Below are 26,196 nucleotides of genomic sequence, written 5' to 3'. Positions count from 1 at the left end.
TTATAAATAATTATTCCATTTGTAAGAGAAAATAAAAAAAAGAACCAGCACTGGCTGTCAAGGGCTTCGGCTAACAATAAAAATTAATAAGGCACAAGGGCAGAGTTGGAAAAAAATCTGTTATTAATCTGTGTACTGTGACTGCTTGTTCCTCGGTCAATTACACAGTGCAACAAAATTAACAAAAAATGCATCCCTGGGGTCTCACAGTAGTTTTTTTATTAGATTATGGAAAATAAGAAGACACATATTTTACCCAATATTTGCAGCAGTAATTATTTTTCCCATTTTATGGCACCTTAAAGTTTACAGTTCTCATTTTTTATGACTTTCCACAGTATTATGGCAAAAACCATATCTGAAGCATCCAAAACTATTTTAAATATTAGTTTTGGGGAAAAATGAGTCCATTATTTTTGCATACAATTTTTGCGCAAACGTTTTAAAACTGTTTTATGGGCTACCTTTAGTTCCGGTTCCAATTATTTCTTTGATTTTATTGACATTTTAAACAATATCGACATTAACCTTAAAAATACCTGAACGAAATCGACGAAACCAAAATTGCACGTAATTACCAATTACAGTATCGGCACCATAAAAACCATTCACCATTTCAGCAGCCTGGTGTGTCCTTTACGCTTTTATCAAAGAAAAACTGTAAAGTATACCGAATTTTCTCTTTGTAGACTTCCATTTTTAACATCTTGCAACTCACAACTGAATGGAACAAACAAAGATCAGCAAAAAAAAATTTTTTTTTGGTGAAATGTCGCCTTGACAACGAGCATAAACTTTAAATTGTTTGATCGATATTTTACAGGATCACTACAGCCGAGAAAATAATGGATTTACTTTTATTTATAAACCCTGTTTGGCTGCTTATGTCCTACCTTTAATATTTGTTAAAGAATTTGAAAATCCGCTTAATAGTTTTTGTTTTACTGTAGGTTCTTCATTTTGTCGTTGGTTGTTCCCGAGTAAGTAGCTAAAACGATTTATTCATTTGCGCTACGGACAATAAAACTAAAAATATTACGTAAAGAAAAGCACTCCAATAAGTACTTAAAAAAAAAAATAATAAAAATATAAATTGAAGAATTTATTCTACGTAAGTTCTTTACTTAATTTATTTCGCAGGCGCGATAGCAAAATCACTAGTAAATGGCAATAAATCATCGCAGGCACCAGCTAAATTTTATTAAGAAACGAAAATTAATAAATTGCCTAGCAGGTCTTTCACATAACGTGACATATTTGGTCACTTCGTCCTTTTCTTCAGTGTTGTTGAAGCATCGCATTTCTTGGATGAAGATAAGAATATTCCTTGCCTCATTTGGACACCCATCAGCTTAGACCCATACTCCAACTTCAGGAGCCGATACTAATGAAGTCGGACCTCGAGCATCAAAAGGCAAAAAAATCTCTAACTTCAGGGTGCATTTCTGCCATAAATTAACTTCTCTTGAAATTCGCTAGAAAATTGTTATTAATTTGTATTAACTGTTTTTTAATTCCGCTTTTAATCGATTTCAGTTCAACTGATTGTTGAAATTGCCAAGTGTTACTGATTGTATTTAACGAGACATATTTGTTCTCATACAAAGTTGCGAAATGTGTGTAATTATTTAATTAAAAGCAAGAAGTATCCGATATGGATTACTGTAAGTTGTGTAATAACGGACATAGGTGGTATTACATGCATTGGATTAGAATAATATCCAATTAGAAAGTCCACTAATGTAATTTTTGCAAAAAAAAACTTCAGGTTTTATAACTAATAGGTGTAATAATAAGTCACAGTTGTATAAATGATAATTATTAGTGCGTATTAACACCGAGGCTTTTACATTGGCGATTCGTTAGTTGGTATTATTGTCGATCCTCCATACCTCGGCCTCCATTGTGATCTTGGTATGTTACTTGTCATTGAGGTGGTGGAAAAGTGTACTTTGACGAGTAGCATACCAATATCACAGTGGGGGTCGAGCTTTCTCACATAGTATGGAGCATCGCCAATATTGCACCACACTTTATTTTGGAATCGTTGAACAATAGTAATGCAAGATGCGCTTAAGTATCCCTATACCAGAATGCCATATGACCAGACCGGTTTAAGAATTTGGTTATATAGCAGTCGTTTGTTTGAGTTGAAAGCATAGAGTGTCTGACAAAAAGGTAAGGAAGGTCCTTTAATTTAAATACCAGCTCTTCACGCTTTTTATTGGCATGCGCCTTCCAGCACAGTTTAGCTTCATGGGTTATTCTAAGAAATTTGGCCTCGTTGACGTACAGTATATTTATGCTTTTCATGTAGACTGGCTATAAGTTGTTTTTTTAGGCTAAATGCAATGTGTATCGATTTCGAATTGTTTTGTTACGCTATTTTTGGCCCATGTTGCAATCGAATTTACCGCTGAAAATGCGGAAGATTCTTGGACCTTTGCACGTTGGTGATGAAAATATGAGCTGTATGAGCCTCGCATCGATACAGACATAGCACCGCGGATAAAGATTCAGTGTCTCCGCTGGCTGAGCTATGTTGAAAAGTATTCGATGCGGTACCAGCTGGTGGTAGCAGCGTCAAAGGAAGATATCTTCTGCTTTGAAAAATCAGGTAGAGAAGTACTGGGCTTCACTGGTGCCGATTAGCTCGAGAAAGAAATACTTTGTGAAACTCGGCCAAAATCGCTTAGGCGGTTATTGCGCTAATCAAGACGAAAAAGGGATTTGACGTGAAGAGCTATGCCTTCTTTATAAGCTTCAACAAAATGAGATTTGAAGTCCAAGATGTGTTTGAGGAGAAAATTGCAGCTCCTTTTATATGAATTTCCAGATTTTACGAATAGGACTTCTTCTCTCTTCTTAATTGGCGCTATAACCGCTTACGCGATTTTGGCCGAGTTTAACAAAGCGCGCCAGTCGTTTCTTTCTCGTGCTAACCGGCGCCAGTTGGACACACCAAGTGAAGCCAAGTCCTTCTCCACCTGATCTTTCCAACGCAGTGGAGGCCGCCCTCTTCCTCTGCTACCACCAGCTGGTACCGCATCGAATACTTTCAAAGCCGGAGCGTTTGTATCCATTCGGACGACATGACCCAGCCAACGTAGCCGCTGGATCTTTATTCGCTGCGCTATGTCTATGTCGTCGTAAAGCTCATACAGCTCATCGTTCCATCGTCTGCGATATTCGCCGTTGCCAACGTGCAAAGGTCCAAAAATCTTACGCAGAATCTTTCTCTCGAACACTCCAAGCGTCGCTTCATCGGATGTTGTCATCGTCCAAGCTACTGCGCCATACGTTAGGACGAGCATGATGAGAGTCTTGTAGAGTGTTAGTTTTGTTCGTCGAGAGAGGACTTTACTACTCAATTGCCTACTTAGTCCAAAGTAGCACTTGTTGGCAAGAGAGATTCTACGTTGGATTTCAAGGCTGAAATTGTTATCGGTGTTAATGCTGGTTCCTAAATAGACGAAGTCTTTTACAACCTCGAAATTATAACTGTCTACTGTCTAACTGACGTGGGTGCCGATACGCGAGTGCGCCGACGGTTTGTTTGAAGACAGGAGGTACTTCGTTTTGTCCTCGTTCACCACCAAACCCATTCGCTTTGCCTCTTTATCCAGTTTGGAGAAAGCAGAACTAACAGCGCGGTTGTTAAGGCCGATGATGTCAATATCATCGGCATACGCCAACAATTGTACGCTCTTATAAAAAATTGTGCCTGAGCGATTAAGTTCTGCGGCTCGTACGATGCTCTCCAACATCAGGTTAAAGAAGTCACACGACAGCGACTAGGACTGACATTATATAATTCATATTTTCTTCTCTTACTACGTGACACTGGACATATCATTCTTTTGCTGTGAGAGTATCCGAAATATATGTAGACTCAAATCAATTCTTAGCAGTATCTGTTAGAAAATGTACCTTTATTTTAATTTGGCTATGAAAGTAACTTAAAAACTGTAAATTTTGGAACATAATTCGAAATGCTAAACATCTGAAACAGTGTTTTGCGGCTCGTGGCCACATGCAATTGCTATTGTGCAGTCGTAAGCATACAGAATTTTACATTTCTTTCTTTCTTTCATCAGAAAAATCTGGGACCTTGACGCGCGTTAATAGTAGTGGGAGTGTTAGTCGTTAGTCATCACCTATGGTTTCGAGAAGGTAGCCATGAAGGTTTACCAGACCGATGCCAGGGGTGATGTCTCTGCGACTCCGGTAATGCTGGGAGGGGATAGGCCCACGGTAGAGGAAGCTCCCGTGGAGATGGATGTGGAATCTGTCATGTCGGATGGGGGCAGTGCTGACGACGCCCGCTCTTTAGCGGGGTCAGTCTTCAGTATCGGGCAACTGTTCGACAGGGCAGAGGAGGAGGGGCTTCTGGCCTCGGATAGTGAGGAGGCTGACCTCAGGATGTTGGAGAAGATTATTGAAGATGAAGATTCTTCAAATAAATCTCCAGCACTCTAAGGCAGCTTCCGCCAACTTACTAATCCACCTTGAGCAAGGTGGAGTCGACGTAGTCCTGATCCAGGAGCCGTGGCTGAGCAGTAGCGGCATCTCTGGAATCAGGACGAAAAACTATTTACTGATGGCTCACAGTGGTGCAGGTAAACCAAGATCCTGCATACTCATCAGAAAAGAACTAAAAGCATTCATTTTGCCTAATTTCAGCAATGAGGACATTGTCTCTATAAGCCTGGAGAGCACCACCGGGAGACTCTGGCTGATCTCAGCCTATATGGCGCACGATGACGAGGTGGAGCCACCTCCGTTGCTGCTAAGGGAGGCCTTAGCTGAGGCGAGGCGAAGGAAAATCGACGTCATTATCGGAACCGATGCAAATTCCCATCATACTTGCTGGGGAAGTTCGGATATCAACTCAAGAGGTGAGTCACTTTTTGATTTTATTATAAGCGAAGACTTAGTTATTTGCAATAGAGGTAAGGACCCAACCTTCATTACGGCGGTCAGGGAAGAGGTGCTTGACCTCACCTTAGCCTCTTCTGCACTAAGGTATCGAATATCTGATTGGAGGGTGCTCTGCGCTCATTCCTTTTCGGATCACAGATACATCCAGTTTTCTCTGAATGAAGCAAAACCGAATAGATCCTCCTACAGGAACCTTAGGAGTACGGACTGGGACCTATACTGCAGAAACCTGCAGGTTTTCCTTCCGGAAGCGCCGCAAGAAAACGCGGATCTCTCGGAAGAATTTATAGATGTATTGGTGGAGACTTTCACCGCTGCGTGCAACAGAGCCCTCGAGAGCGCTTGTCCACTAAGACCGCCCCCCAAAAAGGAAAAGCCGCCCTGGTGGACAACTGAGCTCTCGGAAATCAGGGCTTCATGTAGGCGACTCTTTAATAGAGCCAGAAGACTTAAGTCTCCCTCGGGATGGGAACTGTACAAAGCAGGACTAAGTATTTACAAGTCCGAAATCAGGAAAGCGAAGCGAGACTCATGGCGGAAATTCTGCGAAAGCGTGGAGGGCTGTCATGAGTCCGCGAGATTCAGACGTATTCTCTCGAGGAACTCCACACCTATGGGGTACCTGAAAGACAGCTCGGGGTGCTGGACCATGAGCAGCGAGGAGTCACTAAGGTTACTCCTTGACGCCCATTTTCCGACAAATCCGGGCTCGCTTAATATCGGCTGGGATAGGACGCATAGCACTCCACACACCCACCGCCGCTGGCTGAATAAGCGACGCCTGGCTTGGGCGATTGACTCTTTCAAACCCTTCAAGTCACCTGGGCCCGATGGCATTATACCGGCTCAACTGCAGAAATCTGCTGAGGTATCTTGTCATTGGCTTCTTCCTATCTACGCGAGCTGCATAGATAGGGGCTATATACCCAGATCTTGGAGGGATGTGAGAGTAACTTTCATACCCAAGGCAGGTAAGATTTCACATGTATCCCCTAAGGATTTCAGACCAATCAGTCTCTCCTCGTTCCTCTTGAAAACCCTGGAGAGGCTGATTGATCTGCACATAAGGAGTGAAATTCCTCGGGGGCGTTTATCGTGCGCTCAACATGCTTACTGTAAAGGCAGATCGGTAGAGTCTGCTTTGCATACAATTGTTAAGGACATCGAGGTGTCCCTCCACCAGAAGGAGTTCACTGTGGGTGCCTTCCTCGACATTGAGGGGGCTTTTAATAATGTCCTCCCGGAGGCAATCACCAGGTCGCTAGGTAAACTAGGAGTCGGAACCGAACTTATAAGGCTTATCCACACGATGCTTACCGATAGAACGGTCGTGGCAGAATGGGGTGACACCTCTCTCCGCCGGCAAGTGAACAGAGGCACTCCGCAAGGGGGTGTTCTCTCGCCACTACTCTGGGTTGCCGTACTTAACGGTCTGCTGGAGGAGCTGGAGGGGAGGGGCTGTAAGGTGATTGCCTACGCGGATGACGTGGCACTTATTGTCAGAGGCAAGTTTCTAGATACTCTGATGGAACTGATGCAGGGGTATCTGAATCTAGTTATAAATTGGACCGCTAAATGCGGCCTATCGATTAATCCTCTGAAGACGGAGCTCGTCTTATTTACGAGGAAATACAAAGTACCAAGAGTGCTTCTCCCCTCAATATCGGGCGCTCCGTTGGTGCTCTCTGACAAGGTGAAGTACCTGGGACTCATCCTTGACAGAGGTCTTACATGGAAGCCAAACATTGAGGAGAGAATCAAAAAGACAACAGTCGCCCTGTATGGTTGCAGGGGCGCTATCGGCAAAAGATGGGGCCTCTCGCCTAAAGTCACTTTTTGGCTTTATAAGACGATTATAAAACCAATCTTGCTATACGGAGTCCTTGTCTGGTGGAACTCGCTAGAAAGGATGGTATCAGTTAAGAAGCTGGAGAAGGTACAAAGGTCTGCCCTCATTGGAATCAGTGGGGCTCTCCGTACCACTCCTACTCTAGCGCTTAACGCTATGCTGAATGTGGCGCCCGTGGACATTGTAGGAAAAACTACCGCTGCACGCGCCGCAATCAGGTTAAGGTGTTCGGGCCATAGGCTAGACTTAAGTTACGGACACTCTAGTATTCTTAAAAACTTTGAGTTCATCCCTATGGTGCTGGACCACTGTACACCCACGCTAGGTCCGAGCGGACCTTTTTCTACCCACATTCCCTCAAGGGATGAGTGGGCGGGGTGCAACATTCGGCGGCAAGGCATGGCAAACATGTTCACGGATGGCTCGAAGTTGGACGGAAGGGTTGGTGGGGGAGTATTCTGCAAGGAGCCTCCCATCAAACTTAAATTTAGGCTCCCGGACCACTGTAGTGTTTTCCAAGCGGAGGTATCCGCAATTAAGGAAGCGGTGGACTGGTTGCTCAATTCGGTAATTACCGTTAAGGAAGTAAACATCTACTCCGATAGCCAATCGGCAATTAGGGCCTTGGGCTCGCTGTTTGTGCGCTCGAGATTGGTCGGAGAATGTCTGGCTTCTCTCTCGATTGCATCCGAATACTTCATCATCAGGCTCATTTGGGTACCCGGGCACAGCGGCATAGAGGGAAACTGCTGGGCTGATGAGCTGGCTAGACAGGGAACTTTGGAGACGGTTTCGTCGCGTAATGAGAGAATTGGGGTTCCCCTGAGAAGCTGTGGTCTGCTCCTGGAAAGATGGGCCTCGAGACAACTCAGCGAGCGCTGGGCTACTGCGCAAACGTGCAAGGTCGCGAGATCCTTCTGGCCACGGGTAGATCGGGGACGCTCAAGAGAACTCCTAAGGCTAACAAAACCCCAGCTCTCAAATTTGGTGGGCATCCTTACAGGACACTGTCCGTTAGGTGTTCACGCCGTAAGACTTGGGATTGCCTCAAGTCCGTTCTGCAGAAACTGTCTGGAGGACGAGGTGGAATCATCTCAACACCTTCTTCTCAGCTGCCCTGCTCTCGCCTGGCAAAGACTTAGATATCTGGGCTCTTACTTTTTCGCTACGCCTGCGGATATAGCCGGTGTAGATGTCATAAAGTTGATGAAGTTCATTAGTAGCTTGTTACGGCCAACTACGAACGCAAATCAGCCCCCGTCGGCGCCGTCGTAAAATGTATGGTCATCATCGTATCAAACCCCAAAGCTCCTTCTTCCTTCCCATCTCCTTTCCCCTCTCCCATGTATGGCACCACAACGGACGAATTACATTTGTCTAAGTGAGCTCTTTAGCTAGGGCAGCCATTTAACCTAACCTAACCTAGTCGTTAGTCTGTAGTCTTGTAAGTGAATTTTGTCGGTATAAAATTAACGAACTACAATACTAGCGTGTAACAAACATTCATTCTATTAAACTCGATCATTTCCTGTCACTTGGTAATTCTTGTGTGGATTTAAACGCTGTGACATCTTTGAAGTGATTTCTCAAAGAATTTTTTATGTTTAAGAAACTGCTTAAGAAAAGTCTTACAATGCTTGTAAAAATAAACTTCGATTTAAATTTTTTATTATCTTTTTTCAAAGTTATTTGCGTTTAATTCCTCTACATCATCTTCATGCATGTTTTTGTGGAAATCTTCTCTTAAGTCAAACAATTTGCCAGTCTATTGACGCTTAATAAAAAGTCTTTTCACAATTCAAAGTATAACTGAAATACCAATTAATGAATCGCCAATGTAACAGCCTCGGTTTGAATGCGCTCTAATAATTATTTTTAATATTTTTGCAAAAATTACATCAATTGACTTCTAATTCGATACTATTCTAATCCAATGCATGTAATACCACCTATGTCCGTTATTACACAACTTGCAGTAATCCATGTCGGATACTTACAATACTAAATAATTACACACATTTCGCAACTTTGTATGAGAACAAATATGTCTCGCTAAATACAATCAGTAATACTTGGTAATTTCAACAATCAATTGAACTGAAATCGATTAAAATCGAAAACAATGTTTAAGTGCACGTGTCAACGGCGAAGCATTGGTTTTGCTCCAGTCAAGTATCACACTTATCGTCGGCAGTTTTAGAACAGATGGACATCCATTAGCAGCCGTTGCTTAAATGCACTTGTGCAAATATTAAGGCATCTTAGCCTTGTATTCTTTTATTTGCTCGTTGGTATCTTTATGTTAAAATCAAAATTAAAAAACAAATAAATAAAAAAAGTAAATAAATAAAAAAAATATTAAAAAACAACTAAAAACAAAACTTAAAAAAAAAGTAAAAAAATATGTAATTATATAAAAAAATTACAGAAAAAAGAAATAAAACAAATTAAAAAAAAACTTGAAAAACAAGAAATGCATTATTTTTGCGTAAAATTTTTGCACAAACTGTTTTATGATCGAACTTAAGCTCCTGGGCAATGCTACGACTACTAACATTCCGGTCAACTTCGATTATTTCTGTGATTTTATCCACATTTTCGAAATTTCCGACATTATCGACATTTTCTTTGACATCAAAAATGCCTGAACGAAATCGACGAAACCAAAATTGCACGTAATTAACTGTTGCAGTATCGGCACGATAAATAAAGGGTGTTTTTTTTAGAGGTTAGGTTTTCAAGATGAAATAAAACGTATATAATTTAATGTTATGGCCAAGAATTTAGCTTTATTATAAAGATAAGGGTTTGCCATTATGTTTTAAAAATGATTTCGGGCAAGTGGCCGCCGCGGCTGGCTCGAATAAAATTCCAATTGGGGCCGTATGTCAGCAATAACGCGCCGAATATTCTCTTTCAAGACGTCAATCGTTTCGGGCTTATCTGCGTAGACAAGCGACTTCACATAGCCCCACAAGAAATAGTCCAGCGGTGTTATATCGCACGATCTTGGAGGCCACGCCACAGGTCCACGGCGCGAGATAATGCGCTCACCAAAAGTTTCCTTCAATAAATCGATTGTTGCGTTGGCTGTATGGCATGTAGCGCCGTCTTGTTGGAACCAAAAGTCGTCCACATCAACATCGTCCAATTCAGGCACGAAAAAGTCATTAATCATGGCTCTATAGCGCTCTCCATTGACTGTAGCATTATGGCCGGCTTCATTTTTAAAGAAATATGGACCAATGATTCCCTCTGCCCATAGAGCACACCAAACAGTGACTTTTTGAGGATGTAACGGCGTCTCAGCAATGGCTTGTGGATTATATTCACTCCAAATGCGACAATTTTGCTTATTGACATACCCATTCAACCAAAAGTGGGCTTCATCGCTGAACAAAATTTTCTTCGATGCGTCGCGCGAACCGAACCATTATTTTCGTAATAAATTTGCACGATTTGCAAACGTTGTTCAGGTGTAAGTCTATTCATTATGAAATAGCAAACCAAACTGAGCATAAATCAAGTGACAGCTGTCAAAAAGACCATCTACGAAAAAAGTAGTGCCAACTTGAAAACCTAACCTCTAAAAAAAATACCCTTTACCATTCATAATTTTAGCGGCCCGAAGGCCTGGCTTGAATTTCGCCTTTACGCGAAGAAGAAAAAAACAAAGAAAAACTGTAAAATATTCCGAGTTTTCTCTTTGTTGACTTCCATTGTTAACACCCTGTGACGCACAATTGAATGGAACAAACAAAAAACAGCAAAAGATATTTTTGAGTGTGAAAAACTTTAAATTGTTTGATCGATAATTTACGAGATATCGATCACTACAGCCATCTACAGAGAAAATAATGGATTCCTTTTTCCCCAAGCTAATATTTGATTCCAGATAATTGCAGTCAAACTATGCAAATTTCTTTATGGAAATGTTGTAAATTGCCGAAAAGTTGAAATGAGCTTTCTTACACTACTTTTCAGCTGCTCATAAGGTAAAGGTAAGAGCAAGCGAAATTATTAAACAAAAACAACTTCCTTGCATTTTCCGAGACCGCACCTTCATTAATAACAGCAATAAAAGTACTCAGCGCGAACGCATCCCCCTTTTAGCGCTAAATGCGAAATATGCTGACTAATCAAAACTTGTTGCAAAGGAAGAGGAGGGCCTCCTTTGCTTTGAAAAGATCAGCTGGAGAAGGACTTGACTTCACTTGGTGTGACCAACTGACGCCGCTTACCAGGAGAAAGAAACGACTGGCGCGCTTTGTTAAACTCGGCCAACATCGCGTAAGCGATTATCGCGCCAATTACGAAGAATAAGCAAAACTTATTTGGCTACTTGCCCTCTAAGTAGACGTAACTGTGTGTGTTTGTATTAAATTTAAAGAACATTGACATTGAAGGAATTCAGTTACTTTGACTTACCTTTTTGCACGGTTACTTGATAGCTAAGATCCTTAAATTGTATATCAATGGGTTTGACGTGCTCTTTCAGCAGCTTGCCCTGTGGTTCTAGCGTCATTTTAGCGTTGATTTTTTGATGTACTCGTTGTTAGAAATTTTTTAAATTTTATTTTTTATTACACTTTTATTTCAACTATTTCTTTTTTATTGCTATTATTGTATTTCTTATGTATGATCACAGTTGTTCAGAATTTCACAGAATATTTGCACTTTTAATTGAATTTAATTGTCAGTTCATTGCGTTGAATATTTCTTAATCACATTACACTTTTAACACTTTTGTTGTATTTTGTTTTATGTGTCGCTATGCTATACATATGTATATACATACATACACACATATATAGTTGTTTAAACGAGTATATAATTGTATGCAAATTTGTATTTGTTTGTTTGCTGGTTCATTGCGCATTGGCGGTGGTAACGGCAGTAGAAACAGAACTGACTTTGAAAACGATTTTTTTCTCTACCTTACCTGAAAGAAAAAAACAACATCAAATAAATAAGTAAAAATGTAAATCTTAGTTAGCCTAAAATAATTATTCATACGAAATAACTTAAACAGACGCAAGGAAAATTTCGCGGCCCATAAAAAAATTTAAAGGTGAGCGGGAATTTATTTAGGTTTTGAACATGTAAATGCTGAATTTGAAATAAAGCTCTACGAAGATTTTTTTTAATGCTAAATAAATTAACATTTGAGCTCACTTGGTGAGAATTTTCAGTCGTTTAATTTATTTTTCCGTTTTGTGGTCTGCTTACAAGTACCGTTCTGCAAGTACTCTCAAGTTTTCGTTACAACGCCACTGAGCACAGTTTTATTTTCCCTTCATTTACAGTATTTCAACAAAACAAATTGTAAATTTAAACGCAAGGAAGCTTTGTGACATTATGACACCGTCAGTTTCAAATCAATTGCACCTACCGAGTTTTTCAAAAAAATTTATAATAAATACAAACATGTAATCAAGCATTTGACGCTCCGTTAGTGTGTATTTTTTAATCACAAGTACTAAGGCTACATGCATACTTACACGTGCTCGTATGTGAAAATGTTTGTACATTAGGACAGGTGCCAAAAGAGTTGCAAAGTCTACAATTATTTTAAATGCTTGATAAGTCAATTTTTAGGCACTCTTTAAGAGCCGCCAAACTGTAGTGGTTTTTGGTTCTGAGCCGATCAAGTTGAATGCCACTTTTAGAGAGAGCGAGAAAGAGAGAGAGAGAGGTGTATGGCACAGAGAGTTGTAACTGCCCCTTTATTAATAGTACTTAAAAAATCGGGAAATGTACTTCAAAATAGGCTATTGGATTTTAGAAATGAATTGTTGTTTGAAGTACATTTTGGCAAGAAACACCAAATGAAAGAAAATGATTTTTCTAATAGCAGTCACTCATCGTCCGATAATTGCAAAACCGCCCAATGTATTTGTGCCGTGAAATAGATTCTCATAAAACTATCGGTAGGTCCCTGCATTTGTAGGACAACATCAAGATGAAAACTACCGTTTGGAAGAGATGCTCGGCCAAATGCGCAATAAACGTACGCGCCAATTATATATAATACAGGGTGGCTGATGAAAGCCGCTACCAAAAAAAAATTGAATAACTTTTTTTCTTTTTAAGTTATCTATTCCATTTTTGTTTTAATTTGCAGATTGATCTTTAAAATTTATTAAAATGGATAACTGGGACACGCAAACAAGAATTTGGATAGTCCGCCGCTATCACGCACTGGAGTCCGTAGTTTTGGTACAGAGAGAGTACAGGCGGATGTTTGGCGGCGATCCCCCGAGCAGATGGACCATAATGAGACTGGTGAATAATTTTGCTGAGCAAGGAACAGTCGCAAGAAGGCCTTATCATCGAAACCCACCAGTTCGGACGGAGGAAACGATCGCTGCTGTAGCTGCAGCTATACAAAGCAATCCAAGGGTTTCAACAAGAAGCTTATCTGCTCAACTTGGTGTCAGCCGACAGTCTTTGCAAACAATAATGCACAAAGATTTAGACTTATTTCCCTACAAAATTCAAATGGTTAACAAACTGAATGCAGCAGACTTGCCGATTCGCTTGGAATTTTGCCAGAAGATCCTGCAAATGGTGGAAGAAGACCAAAACATGTTAAACTGCCTTTTCATGTCTGATGAGGCCCATTTCGATTTAAACGGTAATGTGAACAAACAAAATTGTCGAATATGGAGTACTTCTAACCTACAGATACTCCACGAGACGGAATTGCATCCTCTTCGCGTGACAGTGTGGTGTGCGGTTTCTTCACGCTGTATTGTCGGGCCTTATTTTTTTGAAGAAAATGGTCACACCGTTACGGTAACTGAAGACCGTTATTTGAAAATGCTGAAAGAATTTTTCTATCCAGAACTACGCCGAAAGAGAATTTCTTTCAACTCTGTGTGGTTTCAACAAGATGGGGCAACGTCTCACATAGCCCAGACTGTTATGACAGAGTTGCGACGAAAATTTCCCAATAAACTGATTTCAAGAAACTCCGAATTTCGTTGGCCCCCCCAGGTCGCCTGACCTTACTGCACCTGACTTTTTCTTGTGGGGTTTATGTAAACAAGAAGTTTATAAAACAAAGCCAACAAATTTGGATGAACTAAAACAATCCATTCGGGCAACAATTGCGGCTATTCCTGTCGCAACTCTCAAAGCAGCAATGAACAACTTTTTACTAAGATGCCGCACTTGTGTCAATGAGCATGAGGGGCATTTAAATTCAATTATTTTTAAAACTAGTTAAGCTACATTTAATAAAATTTAATGACCTTCAACTTGAAAAAAAAATAAATGAATTCCATACACTAAAAAAAAGTTATTTGAGTTTCTTAATGTAGCAAAATTCATCAGCCACCGTGTATATAAATTCTTAAAAAAAAACATAATTCAGTTAATAATCATTACGCTCAATAATTATTCTGTAATGCGTCGGTTACAAAGTTTCTCATTATTAGATATTTACATGAAAACCGACCCGGTCTAATGTACCTACATTTATGTTCATATTCATATAGTATATAAGTATCTATGTACATGTGCTCATTCATGAGCAAATTTATTTTCACCCTGTGTAAATGTACAGTGTTGCGCCGGGTATCATTACAACCACGTTTTGCCTATTTGTAAAAGCTGTAATAAAAATGTTCTGTTATTCTTGTGATCATTACTTGTTGCAAATATTACATGCCGGCAATTAAAATTGATGATTTCTGTATGATGGGTTAGAAAATTGCATATTATTGAAACGAAAGCAATAATTTTTTTATGCCATGTATTGAATGAAATGTCTGGAATAAAGTGGCAATCAATAGATGTAATAGAATGTGTGGCCATCGCTCGGTAAGTATCTCAGGTTAAGGGATACTGAACTGAAATGTAATGCATTTTTCGATGGGGTTTACTATTTATCGGATCCCCTAAGACATACATATATTTTTTGGTTTAAATTCAGTCCTAAGAGAACAATTGTTGGGATGAAAATCCTTTGTTGTAAGTAATTTAAAATTATGCCCAAAGATTTTGAAAATATTGTACATACCACCAAATTTTATCACAAATTTTTTATTTGCTAGAACAATAATTTAATAAAGTCATGTCTAATTAAATAAAAGCAAACACCCACTCACTCGGCTCTGAAAGCCACCCAATACAAAGTGAATTCCAAAATAAACAAGACTCAGCTAAAATAGAAACGACAGGAGCTTTGTTTTGGTAACTTAGAGTTTATTTATTCAAAACAGTCCCATCTGGCCTCGATACACTGTTTGGCGCGATCTAAAAGCTTTTCGAAAGAGTGCTTCAAGTCATTTACCCGAATGTCCTTCAGGATGTCGGTACAAGCCTTTTGGATGGCCTCTACGGAAGCAAAACGTTTTCCTTTCATGACCAAATGCAATTTTCCGAATAGGTAGAAGTCACAGGGAGCCATACCAGGCGAACACGGTGCGTGGTTGATGGTTAAAATATGATTTCTGATCAAAAAATCAGTCACAAGAGTGGATCGATGAGATGATGCATTATCATGCAATAAGCGCCAGCTTCCTCCTTCGCTGTATTCAGGGCGAACTCGACGAAAGCGATACAACAAACGCTTCAAAACGCCATGATATAAAATTGCATGAACGGTTTGACCCATTGGCACGAACTCCTTGTGGACAATTCGCTTGGAATCGTAAAAACAAATGAGCATCGACTTGATTTTTGACTTCTCCAAACGCGATTTTTTGGGTGGTGCCTCGTCTGGGGCCTCTCATTCGGCATTTTAACGCTTATTTTCAGGTTCATGTTGGAAGCACCACGTTTCATCACCAGTTACAATGAATTCTGAGCAATTTTTGGTGCTCAGTTAACTTGTGCGGAATGAAACGTGCACAGACCTTTCGTAAGCCCAAATGATCAGTTAAAATGCAATAAATCGATTTTTTGGAGATATTCAACTCCGATTCCACGAATTTCAATGATGTTTTCGGTTCATTTTTGATAAATTTACGAACAATTTCGATGGAGTTTTCGGTGACTACTGATTTTGGGTGGCCAATATATTTATTGTCACTTATGTCCTCACAACCATCTCTGAAACGTGTAAACCACCCATGAACTCTGGCACGAGACAGACAATCATTCCCATACACTTTTTTCATCCATTCAAATGTTTCGGTAAACGTTTTACCGATTTTAAAACGAAATTTGATATTAGCTCTTTATGCGAAACGCATTTTTGTACCGATGACACAAACATACTGACACTTTAGACGCAATAACTTCGCTTCCATTGAAACGAATGTCAGCAAGCTGTCACTGGAAGTCAGCTAGGGATGCAACTTCCAACGCATTAACTCATCAAAGATGGCGACATCAAAACAATTGTTTATTTTGGACTTCACCTTGTATAAAGCCAATTTTTACTCTTTTAAGATATGAAAATTAGCATTATTCGAAGTCATACTTGAAGCCTTTGCACTCTCTGAGTGTCCTCCGTAGTTGCCTATGACGGCTACGTATGATAACAGTTGATGTCATTTTGATGAGATTATTTTAGTACAGAAATTTCCTATTTATTTACTTTTTTGGAAATCAGATCCAATAAGCAAATTTTGGCCATTTGCTGCAAGAATGTCAAAGCCAAAAAACCAATATGTCGGGAAAAAAGAGTTTACATTTTAAATTTAGTTATAATTTCAGCCAATGATGATTAATTGATATCACTAGCCGTAGCCGAATGGGTTGGTGCGTGACTACCATTCGAAATTCACAGAAAGAACGTAGGTTTGAATCTCGATGAAACACCAAAATTAAGAAAAACATTTTTCTAGTAGCGGTGGCCCCTCAGCAAGCAATGGTAAGGTCCCTCCATTTGTGGAACAACATCAAAACGCACGCCACAAATAGGAGGAGGAGCTCGGCCAAACTCCCAAAAAAGTAAAGTGAATTTATTTGTCAAAGTTCGCGGGATTAAAATTTCGTTCTAGTTATTTTTTTCATGAGTTGGCAGCACTGTTAATAACATCTGGGCCAACTTTCACGTGAATGTCATTATCAGTAATATATTTACGCTTGTGTTTACCAAACGACCAAGAGTGCATTTTTCGATGTTTACAATGTCTGATTTGATTGAGCAGAGAAGTGCCATCAAATTTTGTTTGCGGAATGAAATTTCGGCTGCGGAAACGATTAGCATGCAGAAGGCATTTGGTGATTCGACCATGTCGCAGAAAAATGTTTATAAGTGGTACAAAGACTTCAAAGAGGGTCGAGAACGTGTTGATGACTTGGAGCGCTCCGGACTACCATCGACGTCAACAGATGACCAACACGTCAATAAAGTGAAGGAGTTAGTGCTCAAAAATCGGCGGTTGAATGTTAAAGACCTTACTGATATGATCGGAATATGAGAAGGATCTGTGAAAACCATTTTGAAAGACCATTTGGGCCTACGAAAAGTCAAATCTCGTTTGGTACCGAAAACTCTCAATTTCTTGGAAAAAAGTCGTCGCGTTGATGTGTGTGCAACAATGCCTTCAGACTATCAGGACAAGCTCAAATGCATCATTAAGGGAGATGAGACTTGGATTTATGCTTACGACCCTGAAACATCCGACCAATCAAGCGAATATCGTGCTAAAGGCGAGGCCAGACCGAAAAGAGCACGTCAAAGTCGTTCAAAAATAAAGGTCATGATGACAGTTTTTTCGATTTTCGTGGTGTGGTGCACTATGAATTCCTTCCACCTGGCCAAACTGTTAATAAGGAATATTTTTTGAGCGTTATGCGTCGTTTACGTGAAGCAATTCGTCTAAAAAGACCAGAATTATGGGCCAACAACTCTTGGTTTTTGCATCACGATAATGCACCGTCTCACACTGCACTCGTTCTTCGTGACCATTTTGCCAAAAATTCCACGCATATCGTTCGGCAACCACCGTATTCGCCTGATTTGACTCCGTGTGACTTCTGGCTATTCTCAAAACTCAAGAGATCACTCCGGGGAACGCGTTTCGAGTCGATTGAGGAGATAAAAGCTGAGTCGAAGAAGGTGCTGATGGCTATACCGGAAATGGACTATTTGGCATGTTTCGGGGATTGGAAAAATCGTTAGCATAAGTGTATTTTTCATTTTACAACCAAATTCACCTTATTTTTTGCCCACAGTAGTATTGTATATGAATTTTTACACGGCATAAAAGAAAATATTGGGGTGATTTCCGCATACCCATCCAAACAATTTTTTTTTAGATTATGACAGTCTTGCAGCAAATTAGTGATTTGTACCAAAATATGGTTATTTTTAAATATTTTTGACGTCGAGACTTCTCTGTCTATGCGCATATTTTTTAAGTTTAGTCAAATATATCAAACTGAACTATTATCATTTCTGATTTTTGAAAAAAAAAGAACGTCTCAACGCAATTTCAGTTTATTGATGTGTACACGACCGCCGTGTCCAGATGAGTTTGTATGTGGCTACCATTCGGTTGCCTCGGATTTGAAACCCATTGTAGGCATGAAATATCGAATGAAAGAAAAGTTTTTTTCTAATAGCAATCGTCCGTCGGCAGGAAACGGGAGACCTCTGGGTGCATTTCAACCATGAAAAAGCTTCTCATAAAAAACCATCTTCCGCTCGGAGGCAGCACAAAACTATTTTTTTTGTTCATGAAAAACCACCTTCCGGCATAAAACTGTAGGCCCCACCATTTGTGGAACAAAAGCAAGACGCACATCTCAAATGGGAGGAGAACCTCGGTCAAGCACCTTACGAATAATGTAGCCCTATTTCTATATATTGTATATATCAGAGTTTATGCGCAAAAAATACAAAAAAAAAAAAAAAAAAAAATGGAGTGAATAAGAAAAAGAGTGGAAAAGAATAAGAGTAGAATGATTTAAAAAAAACATCAAACTTAATTACGTTTGACTTCTATTTTATGTATTTATTTACATTTATGTGACCCTCTACCAACTCACGGATTTGACCATAAAGTTTAATGCTCTGAGGTGGCCATGTACGTTAGGGGATTAAATTTATCTAATGAATTAAGTACTCACTAAAGTTTCTTTAACATATCGCAAAAAATGCTAAAACCTTTTTCACATTTCGTAATAATCTAACAAATTTTCAAAACATTAAAAGTGCTATTAATTGCCATTTTATAGACCGTTTACGTTTACGCTCCCTGTTATTTAGGTACGAAAAAAAATCCAATTTCCCGCTCAATTAATTTATGTTGTTATCATTCGCTTTTATTTGATATTTTTCAATCACCTTAAAGGCCAGCAGCGCGCACTAATGCATACACTAAAACTTGACTCCCTAAACAACAAATACTACGAGTACTTGCCAAAGTCGAACGAATCGACCAAAATAACCGCGGATCACTCGAACTCGTTCAGAGGGCGCGCGATGCAAAATGAGACTGCCGCGTGCTATAGGAAACGAACCGTCTTACCCGGTAACCGTTTCGCCAAAAACTACGGAAGCGAATCCGACAACGAATTGCTTAAAACCAGATACGCTCGACACTACCAAAAAATGCAAAACAAACAACAACAAAAACAGCACAAATAACAAAAATATAATATCCACTCATGCAAAAGCGCTGGTTCACATTTGGCGATGCAAAAAGCGTCGCAAAGTTGAAGTAACAGACTGCTTACAATACACAGAAGACCAAAAACAAAAAAACAAAAAACAAAACTAAAAAAATCGTAGGTAAATAAATGGAAGAATATTAAAATATTGTACGGGGCAACGAAAAGTTGAACAGACAAAACGCATTTCGAGACCTTAAAGAATAACAACAACATCATCACCTAATATGACAGCACAAAAATCCATACAATTATTTTAATAAGCCAACAACCTTCAAGAAGCAAGATAGCTTTGGAATTTCGAAAAAAAAAATATTATAATTTAAATAAGAATGGAAAAAACTAAACAAAGTAAATAGCAGTAAAAGAAATACTGGAAGTACACATGCATATACATTTGTTTGTAGATTTGAAGATATGAAGAAAAACTCGCTTTCAGCAATAATGCAGGAACTGTGAATATGCAGAGCAGAGTGGCACTGCTGCAGACACGTAGAAGTGTTAAGCGAGTTATTGATGAAAATGAACTTGAAGAAATATGTACATATATAGTCTACCTATTCAAAGGTGCGCACCTACAGTGGCTCAATAAAGAACTCGGACAAACCTTAGTTAAAACTTTGTATAAAAAACACTGCTAAAATAAAGGCAATTTGAAACAATATTTTTCGATTTCTAAGTTCTTTATTTATATAATTTAAGAAATAACAAAAACATAAAAAAGTCGTGTGCATTACAATAACAAAAAACTTTCAAAATGAGGAGAATTCACGCCAAAAAAGAACTCGGACATGGAAATTAATTTTACTTTAAAAGCCAATAAAAATAAAAATTAATATTTTGTGGGATACCCTTTGGATGTAATAACAGCATTTAGTCGTTTCGGCATTGACTCCACCAAATTTCTGCAAACGGAAGGATCAATTTTAGCCCCATCCGTCCTTAAGAGCAGCTTCGAGGTCCTTTTTGTTTGAAATTTTTTTTATTTTTGAGTTTATTCTCCAAATGCGCCCATAAATGCTCAATGTCGTTTATATCAGGGGACTGTGGTGGAGTTTCGAGCACTTTCGGGCAGTTATACATCAACCACAAGCGAACATCAAGCGCCTTATGCTTGGGGTCCTTGCCTTGGTAAAAATAAAATTGTTCGTTTATACCCAATTTGTCAGCACTTTGAATTAAATTTCTTTTTAAAATTAAAAGATATCGCTTGTGATCCATTATGCCATCAACAAAACCAAGATTTCCGGGTCCGGAGGCGGACATACATCCCCAAACCATCACTGAACCGCCACCGTGTCTAACAGTGGCACGCAGGTTTTTCTCTTTCAGCTCCTCATTTGGCTTCCTCCATACATACGACTGCCCATCTGATCTGAATATGTTGTTTTGCTTTCGTCGCAAAATATCACATCTTTCCAGAATTCAATGTCCTTATTTTTATAGGTTTTTGTAAAATAAATTCGTTTGTTTTTATTTTCCTTACTAATGTAGGGTTTTTTTCTTGCGACTCTGCCATTGAGGTTGTTTTTTCTTAGAACTAATCGCAAAGTTTCTGGATTGCAGTCAATTTCAAGATGTTCTTTAACTTGTGTTGTAAGTTTTGGAGCATTTAAATGAGGACTTGCTCTAACTTGGTTTACTATCCACCGCTCGTTAGTGTCCGTAAAAAGCTTTGGCCGTCCTGTTTTCACTTTGTTTTCTACAGATTTTGTTTCTTTAAAGCGTTTTATGGTGTCACATACAGTTGATCGCGGTCGATTTACAAATTTGCCGATGTCACGCATGGTTTTTCCATTTTTATGTTGCTCAATAATTATTTTTCGCACTTCCACCGAAGTTTGGCCACGTTGTCGACTCATTTTACACAATTTACTTCCAAAACTGTCGATCGTTCCTCAATTAACTATATATAATTTAAAAAATGGGATTCCCCCATTTAAACTGTCAGAAATTACGAAGTGATGCCAGATGTCCGAGTTCTTTTTTGGCGTGAATTCTCCTCATTTTGAAAGTTTTTTGTTATTGAAAAAGGAGTGCACACGACTTATCTTATGTTTTTGTTATTTCTTAAATTATATAAATAAAGCATTTAGAAATCGAAATATATTGTTTCAAATTGCCTTTATTTTAGCAGTATTTTCTATACAAAGTTTTAACTAAGGTTTGTCCGAGTTCTTTATTAAGCCACTGTACATACATTTAAGCACGACAATATTCTGAATTAATTCATTTGAGCTGAGATAATCTAGGCGAGCCAGGCGTAAAGCAAATTTTCCAACGCCTTTAGAAGTTGTACGCAGTTCCTGTACGCTGATAAGATGGATGATAGCTTAAATGCGCAATGAACTAAAAACTACTATTCGGTATTGCCCAGTTTCGAAAACCCAGGAATGAAACAAAAAATCATAGAAAAAGTTTTTTTCTATTAGTGGTCGCCCCTTGGTAGACAATGGCAAACCGACGAGTGTATTTCGGCCATGAAAAAAGTTTCTCATAAAAAGCCATCCACCGCTTGTAGGTGGTATAAAACTGGATGCTCCTCCATTTGAGGAAAAACATTAAGACTCACACGACAGCAAACCGGCATCAACACCAATAACAATGTCGGCCTTGAAATCCAACGGAAAATCTCTCTTGCCAACAAGTGCTACTTTGGACTAAGTAGGCAACTGAGCAATAAAGTCCTCTCTCGACGAACAAAACTAACAATCTACATATAAGACTCTCATTATGCCTGTACTAACGTATGGCGCAGAAGCTTGGACGATGACAACATCCGATGAAGCGACGCTTGGAGTGTTTGAGAGAAAGATTCTGGGCAAGATTTTTGGACCTTTGCAAGTTAACAACAGCGAATATCGCAGACGCTGGAATGATGAGATGTATGACGACATAAACATTGCGGTCCGAATAAAGATCCAGAGACTACGTTACTGGGTCAAGTCGGCTGCATGGATAAAAACGCTCCGGCTCTGAAAGTATTCGATGCGGTACCAGCTGGTGGTAGCAGAGGAAGAGGAAGGCCTCCTCTGCGTTGGAAAGATCAGGTAGAGAAGGACTTGGCTTCACTTGGTGTGTCCAACTGGCGTCAGTTAGCAGGAGAAAGAAACGACTGGCGCACTTTGTTGAACTCGGCCAAAGTCGTGTAACCGGTTATTACGCAAATCAAGAAGAAGCAGATATATAAAGAATACTTTACTTAAGAAATGTAATGAGCCGGTACAAGAGAAACCCTCGAGCATCTTCTATGCTACTGTCCAGCTCTTTCGAAATCTAGACTATGTTACCTAGGAGCTCTCAGTTTATAAAGACTAGAATCTATCCCAGAACTGAAGTTTGAACGCGCATCATGAGTTATGCATCTCTTCACTAAAATAACGAAACAAAAAAAGTACTCTGATACCAGACGCTATGGATCAAAATGGTCTCTGTGTGGCTTCGGCCAACCAGTATAACCTATCCTAACTTAAAGATCTTTGGGAATACGTCCTGTTTGACAATAGCTCCATAATTCGAAATGCAACTTGTATCGCCCGTCTTGAAAATTGGTTCAATAGAGCATAATTTCCATCGATACAAAAATTGACTTGAACTTAAAGAGGAATCGCCTCTTGCTTGGAAAAATGGAGACTGTAAAATTTATATACACAGTAATCTTTCTATTGGGCTGTTCCGAAAGTATTATAATTTCGTTTTTTCCCCACAGTGGATTTAATTGCATTTTTTCACAGCTAACTTCACTCTTAAGTCGCATCGTCATTATACATATGTTTTGACAGCTGATATAGCAAGGCTTATGTGTGAATAAGTTCAATTGATTTTACGCAATAGTTTTTGGTCGGTGCCCTTTTAAATATGGAGACATTTTCGTCATACATATTTTACTTTTTGAAGTGAAAACTTCTTTAGAATCGTTGGGAGTGATTTGAGGAAAAGTGAAACGAAAAAAGCGACCAACTTGGCTACGAAGCGTTATATTATATGTTGATATAAAAGTAGCGACGAACTAAATAAAAATTAATTTTATTTTTTCTTGTTTCTTGTGATTCGAACCAAGGATTTTGGATCGGAAGCTCGCATTGCTAGTCGCTCGGCTACCGCGCCATGCTGTCGTCGCTGGCCTAAAAGTTATTTAGTTACGAAGCATTATATTATATGTTGATGTAAATAATTTTTGTGAGCGTGTAATTCTCAAAAGTTTTATTAGGTTTATTATTTAAAATGTATTGACTAGGTAGTGTGGTTATCAGCTTAACATCTTATAGATCCTCCATCGGAGGACAACAAATGTTAAACTGGTTTTTGGAAATGGGCGGAGTGTTTTAGGGGCTTGCTCCTTCTCTGCCACGGGTTGACCCGGTATTGCAGTACCGCCGGGATTTCGGCTTTGAATAAATACAAGAAAAAATATACTAATACATTTAGCTTTGGTGGGAAGAGCCATAAATTTTTATATGAATACAAGTAGACGAAAATGGAAGATATTTGTAAGTCTGTTTCTTCGGTCCGTTTGGGTATTTTTTTTGGCAACATCGAAACCAAAGCATTTGTATCATATTTTATCTATCATAAGCCACTCGTATCATTTGTTGAAATTGAAAACATTGAGGATGAATAATGATAAAATGAAGAAAATAAAATATGAACTTTATAGCAATATTATAATGAACCTATAATTATCCCGCTCCTAATGCTGCTTTCGTCTTATTCTCTCTCAGTTTGTTTTACGGAAGGTTTCACTTCTATCAAGTCTAACCGTTAGACTGGTATTTTTACTATAGAAAAGGTAAAAATCCTGTTCAAGCCAGAAAGAAATTAACCGATGTGTTGACAATACGCCAGTGCCAGAACTGGTTTACAAAATTTCGATCTGGCAATTTTGATGTCGAAGATGCACCACGTTCTGGAAGGTCGGTTGAGGCTGATAAAGACGCGATAAAGGCATTAGTTGATGCAAATCGGCGAATAACAACACGTGAGATCGGTGAGAGGATATATTTATCGAATTCAACTGTTTATGACCACCTGAAAGGCCTGGGTGAAACCTCGAATGTATCGGTTCGCCATGTCCTCACGGAGAGAAATTTGTGTCGACGTGTTGACGTCTGTGCTTTACTCCTCAAACGTCACGAAAATGATCCATTTTTATAGCGCATCATTACTGGGGACGAAAAATGGGTTCTATATAAATGTCACAAGAGATCCTGGAGCAGAAAAGATAAAGCATTTCAAAAGCCGATATTCATCAAAAAAAGGTGGTGCTGTCTATTTGGTGGGATTTTAAAGGAGTCATTTTTTTTACCGGATAATACAACAATTAATTCGGAAGCCTACTGTCATCAGCTGGACAAACTGAATGATGTAGTTCAACAGAAAAATCCAAAATTAATCAACAGAAAAATTGTAGTGCTCCGCCAAGATAATGCGAGACCTCATACAAGTTTGGTTACTCGCCAAAAGCTTTTACAACTTGAAAGGGATGTACTGCCACACCCACCATATTCTCCAGACCTGGCTCCCCCCGGTTACTGCAAAAATTTTTGAACGGTAAAATCTTTACCTCAAATGAACACGTCAAAAATCACCTGGATCAGTTTTTTGCCAGCAAAGACCAAAAATTTTATGAGCGAGGAATCATGCTACTACCAGAAAGATGGCAAAAGGTGTTGGATCAGAATGACCAATCTATAATTTAATTAAATATTTATTCATTATACTAAGATCGACTTTAATTTTCATCACAAAAAAAAACGAAATTACTTTCCGAACAACCCAATATTTACCACAGATACCCAGAAATAACCACTTTTACAAAGTTAATCCCAGCTAATCTTTGGTAGCTATAGCTTTTTAAGCAGAATAACCACTTTAATATTTTTTTTTTACTAATATTAAATAAATAAAGAAAAGTTAAACCTTTCGACCCGATTTCTTAAGCTTTGACCTAAAATTGTTTCTCCTTGTATTCGTTTTAAAAGCATCTACACAAAATTTAAAGTCGCCAAGCCTATCTGTTTGCGCGCTATGGAAAGTTACTTGTCAGCAAATATGGGCACTGGAGGTATGAAATTCATTCAATTCAGTATTTGCTTGAAGAAATATTTAAGTCACCGCTTTTTGTCATAATTACTAAAACAAAATTGTATTTAGGAACATCAGAATTCTTGCTGAATTCTGTAAAAAATGTCGGCCAACATCGCTGCAGTTTTTAACAATTACAGTGTCGCAGTGCGCAGTAGCCTAAAAATAATATAATGCATAAATGCCATATACGGCACGTGCGCCTACCCTTGCCATGACGGTTCATTAAACCAAAACAAAACAACGCCTATAAACATCCAAAATTGCTCTCAGGCAACGCTGGTGTCGAATGGGCGAAATATGGTTTTGAGAATATGTATGCGGGATCCCTATATGTAACACATGGGCTGAAAAGTCCTGGGTCTAAAAACGATTTTTTTTTTTAATTTTCTTTATTCATCAGTGTAATTTCCATCAAGAACAAACCAATCATTCCGGTGCCGTTCTAACATTTCAATATCATTTTTGTAGACTGATTTATCTTTTGCCTCAAAATTGGCCTCAGTTTCAGCGATAACCTTTCTATTCGAGCGTAATTTCTTACCAGCGATAAGTTTTTTAGGTTTGCGAGCATCCACAGTCAAACCTGGCGAATACGGTGGATGTGGAAGCAAATCGAACTTCAATTAATGCAGTTTTGCCATTGCTTTGATTGACCCACTTTGAACAGAGCTTTCTCATAGTCAAATACTCATGCAATATAAAGCAGGCACGTTCTTCCGATATCTCTACGATGTCAGCTAACT

General features: G+C 39.0%; 1 protein-coding gene and 1 pseudogene across 5 annotated transcripts in view; one reads left to right on the top strand and one right to left on the bottom strand.

Moving 5' to 3' along the window:
• LOC129247053 (ATP-binding cassette sub-family G member 1) overlaps positions 1–26,196 on the bottom strand; it is a 107,670-nt gene that overhangs the window by 41,216 nt on the left and 40,258 nt on the right. For 2 of the 5 annotated variants that reach the window (XM_054885927.1, XM_054885930.1), the window contains exon 2: positions 11,219–11,732. In XM_054885927.1, coding sequence (XP_054741902.1) covers positions 11,219–11,315 — 97 coding nt within the window. In that variant the 5' untranslated portion in view covers positions 11,316–11,732. Of the gene's footprint in view, positions 1–11,218; positions 11,733–11,824; positions 11,931–12,019; positions 12,093–19,040; positions 19,206–26,196 lie in introns of those variants that run through there. The other 3 variants (XM_054885928.1, XM_054885931.1, XM_054885929.1) reach the window with 3 other exon arrangements.
• LOC129249591 (U2 spliceosomal RNA) lies at positions 23,581–23,764 on the top strand (annotated as a pseudogene).

This window comes from Anastrepha obliqua, chromosome 5 (assembly GCF_027943255.1).
Source record: "Anastrepha obliqua isolate idAnaObli1 chromosome 5, idAnaObli1_1.0, whole genome shotgun sequence".
NCBI lineage: Eukaryota > Metazoa > Arthropoda > Insecta > Diptera > Tephritidae > Anastrepha > Anastrepha obliqua.
The sequence above is the reverse complement of the archived record's forward strand: the minus strand, read 5'-3'. Positions and strand labels throughout refer to the sequence as shown.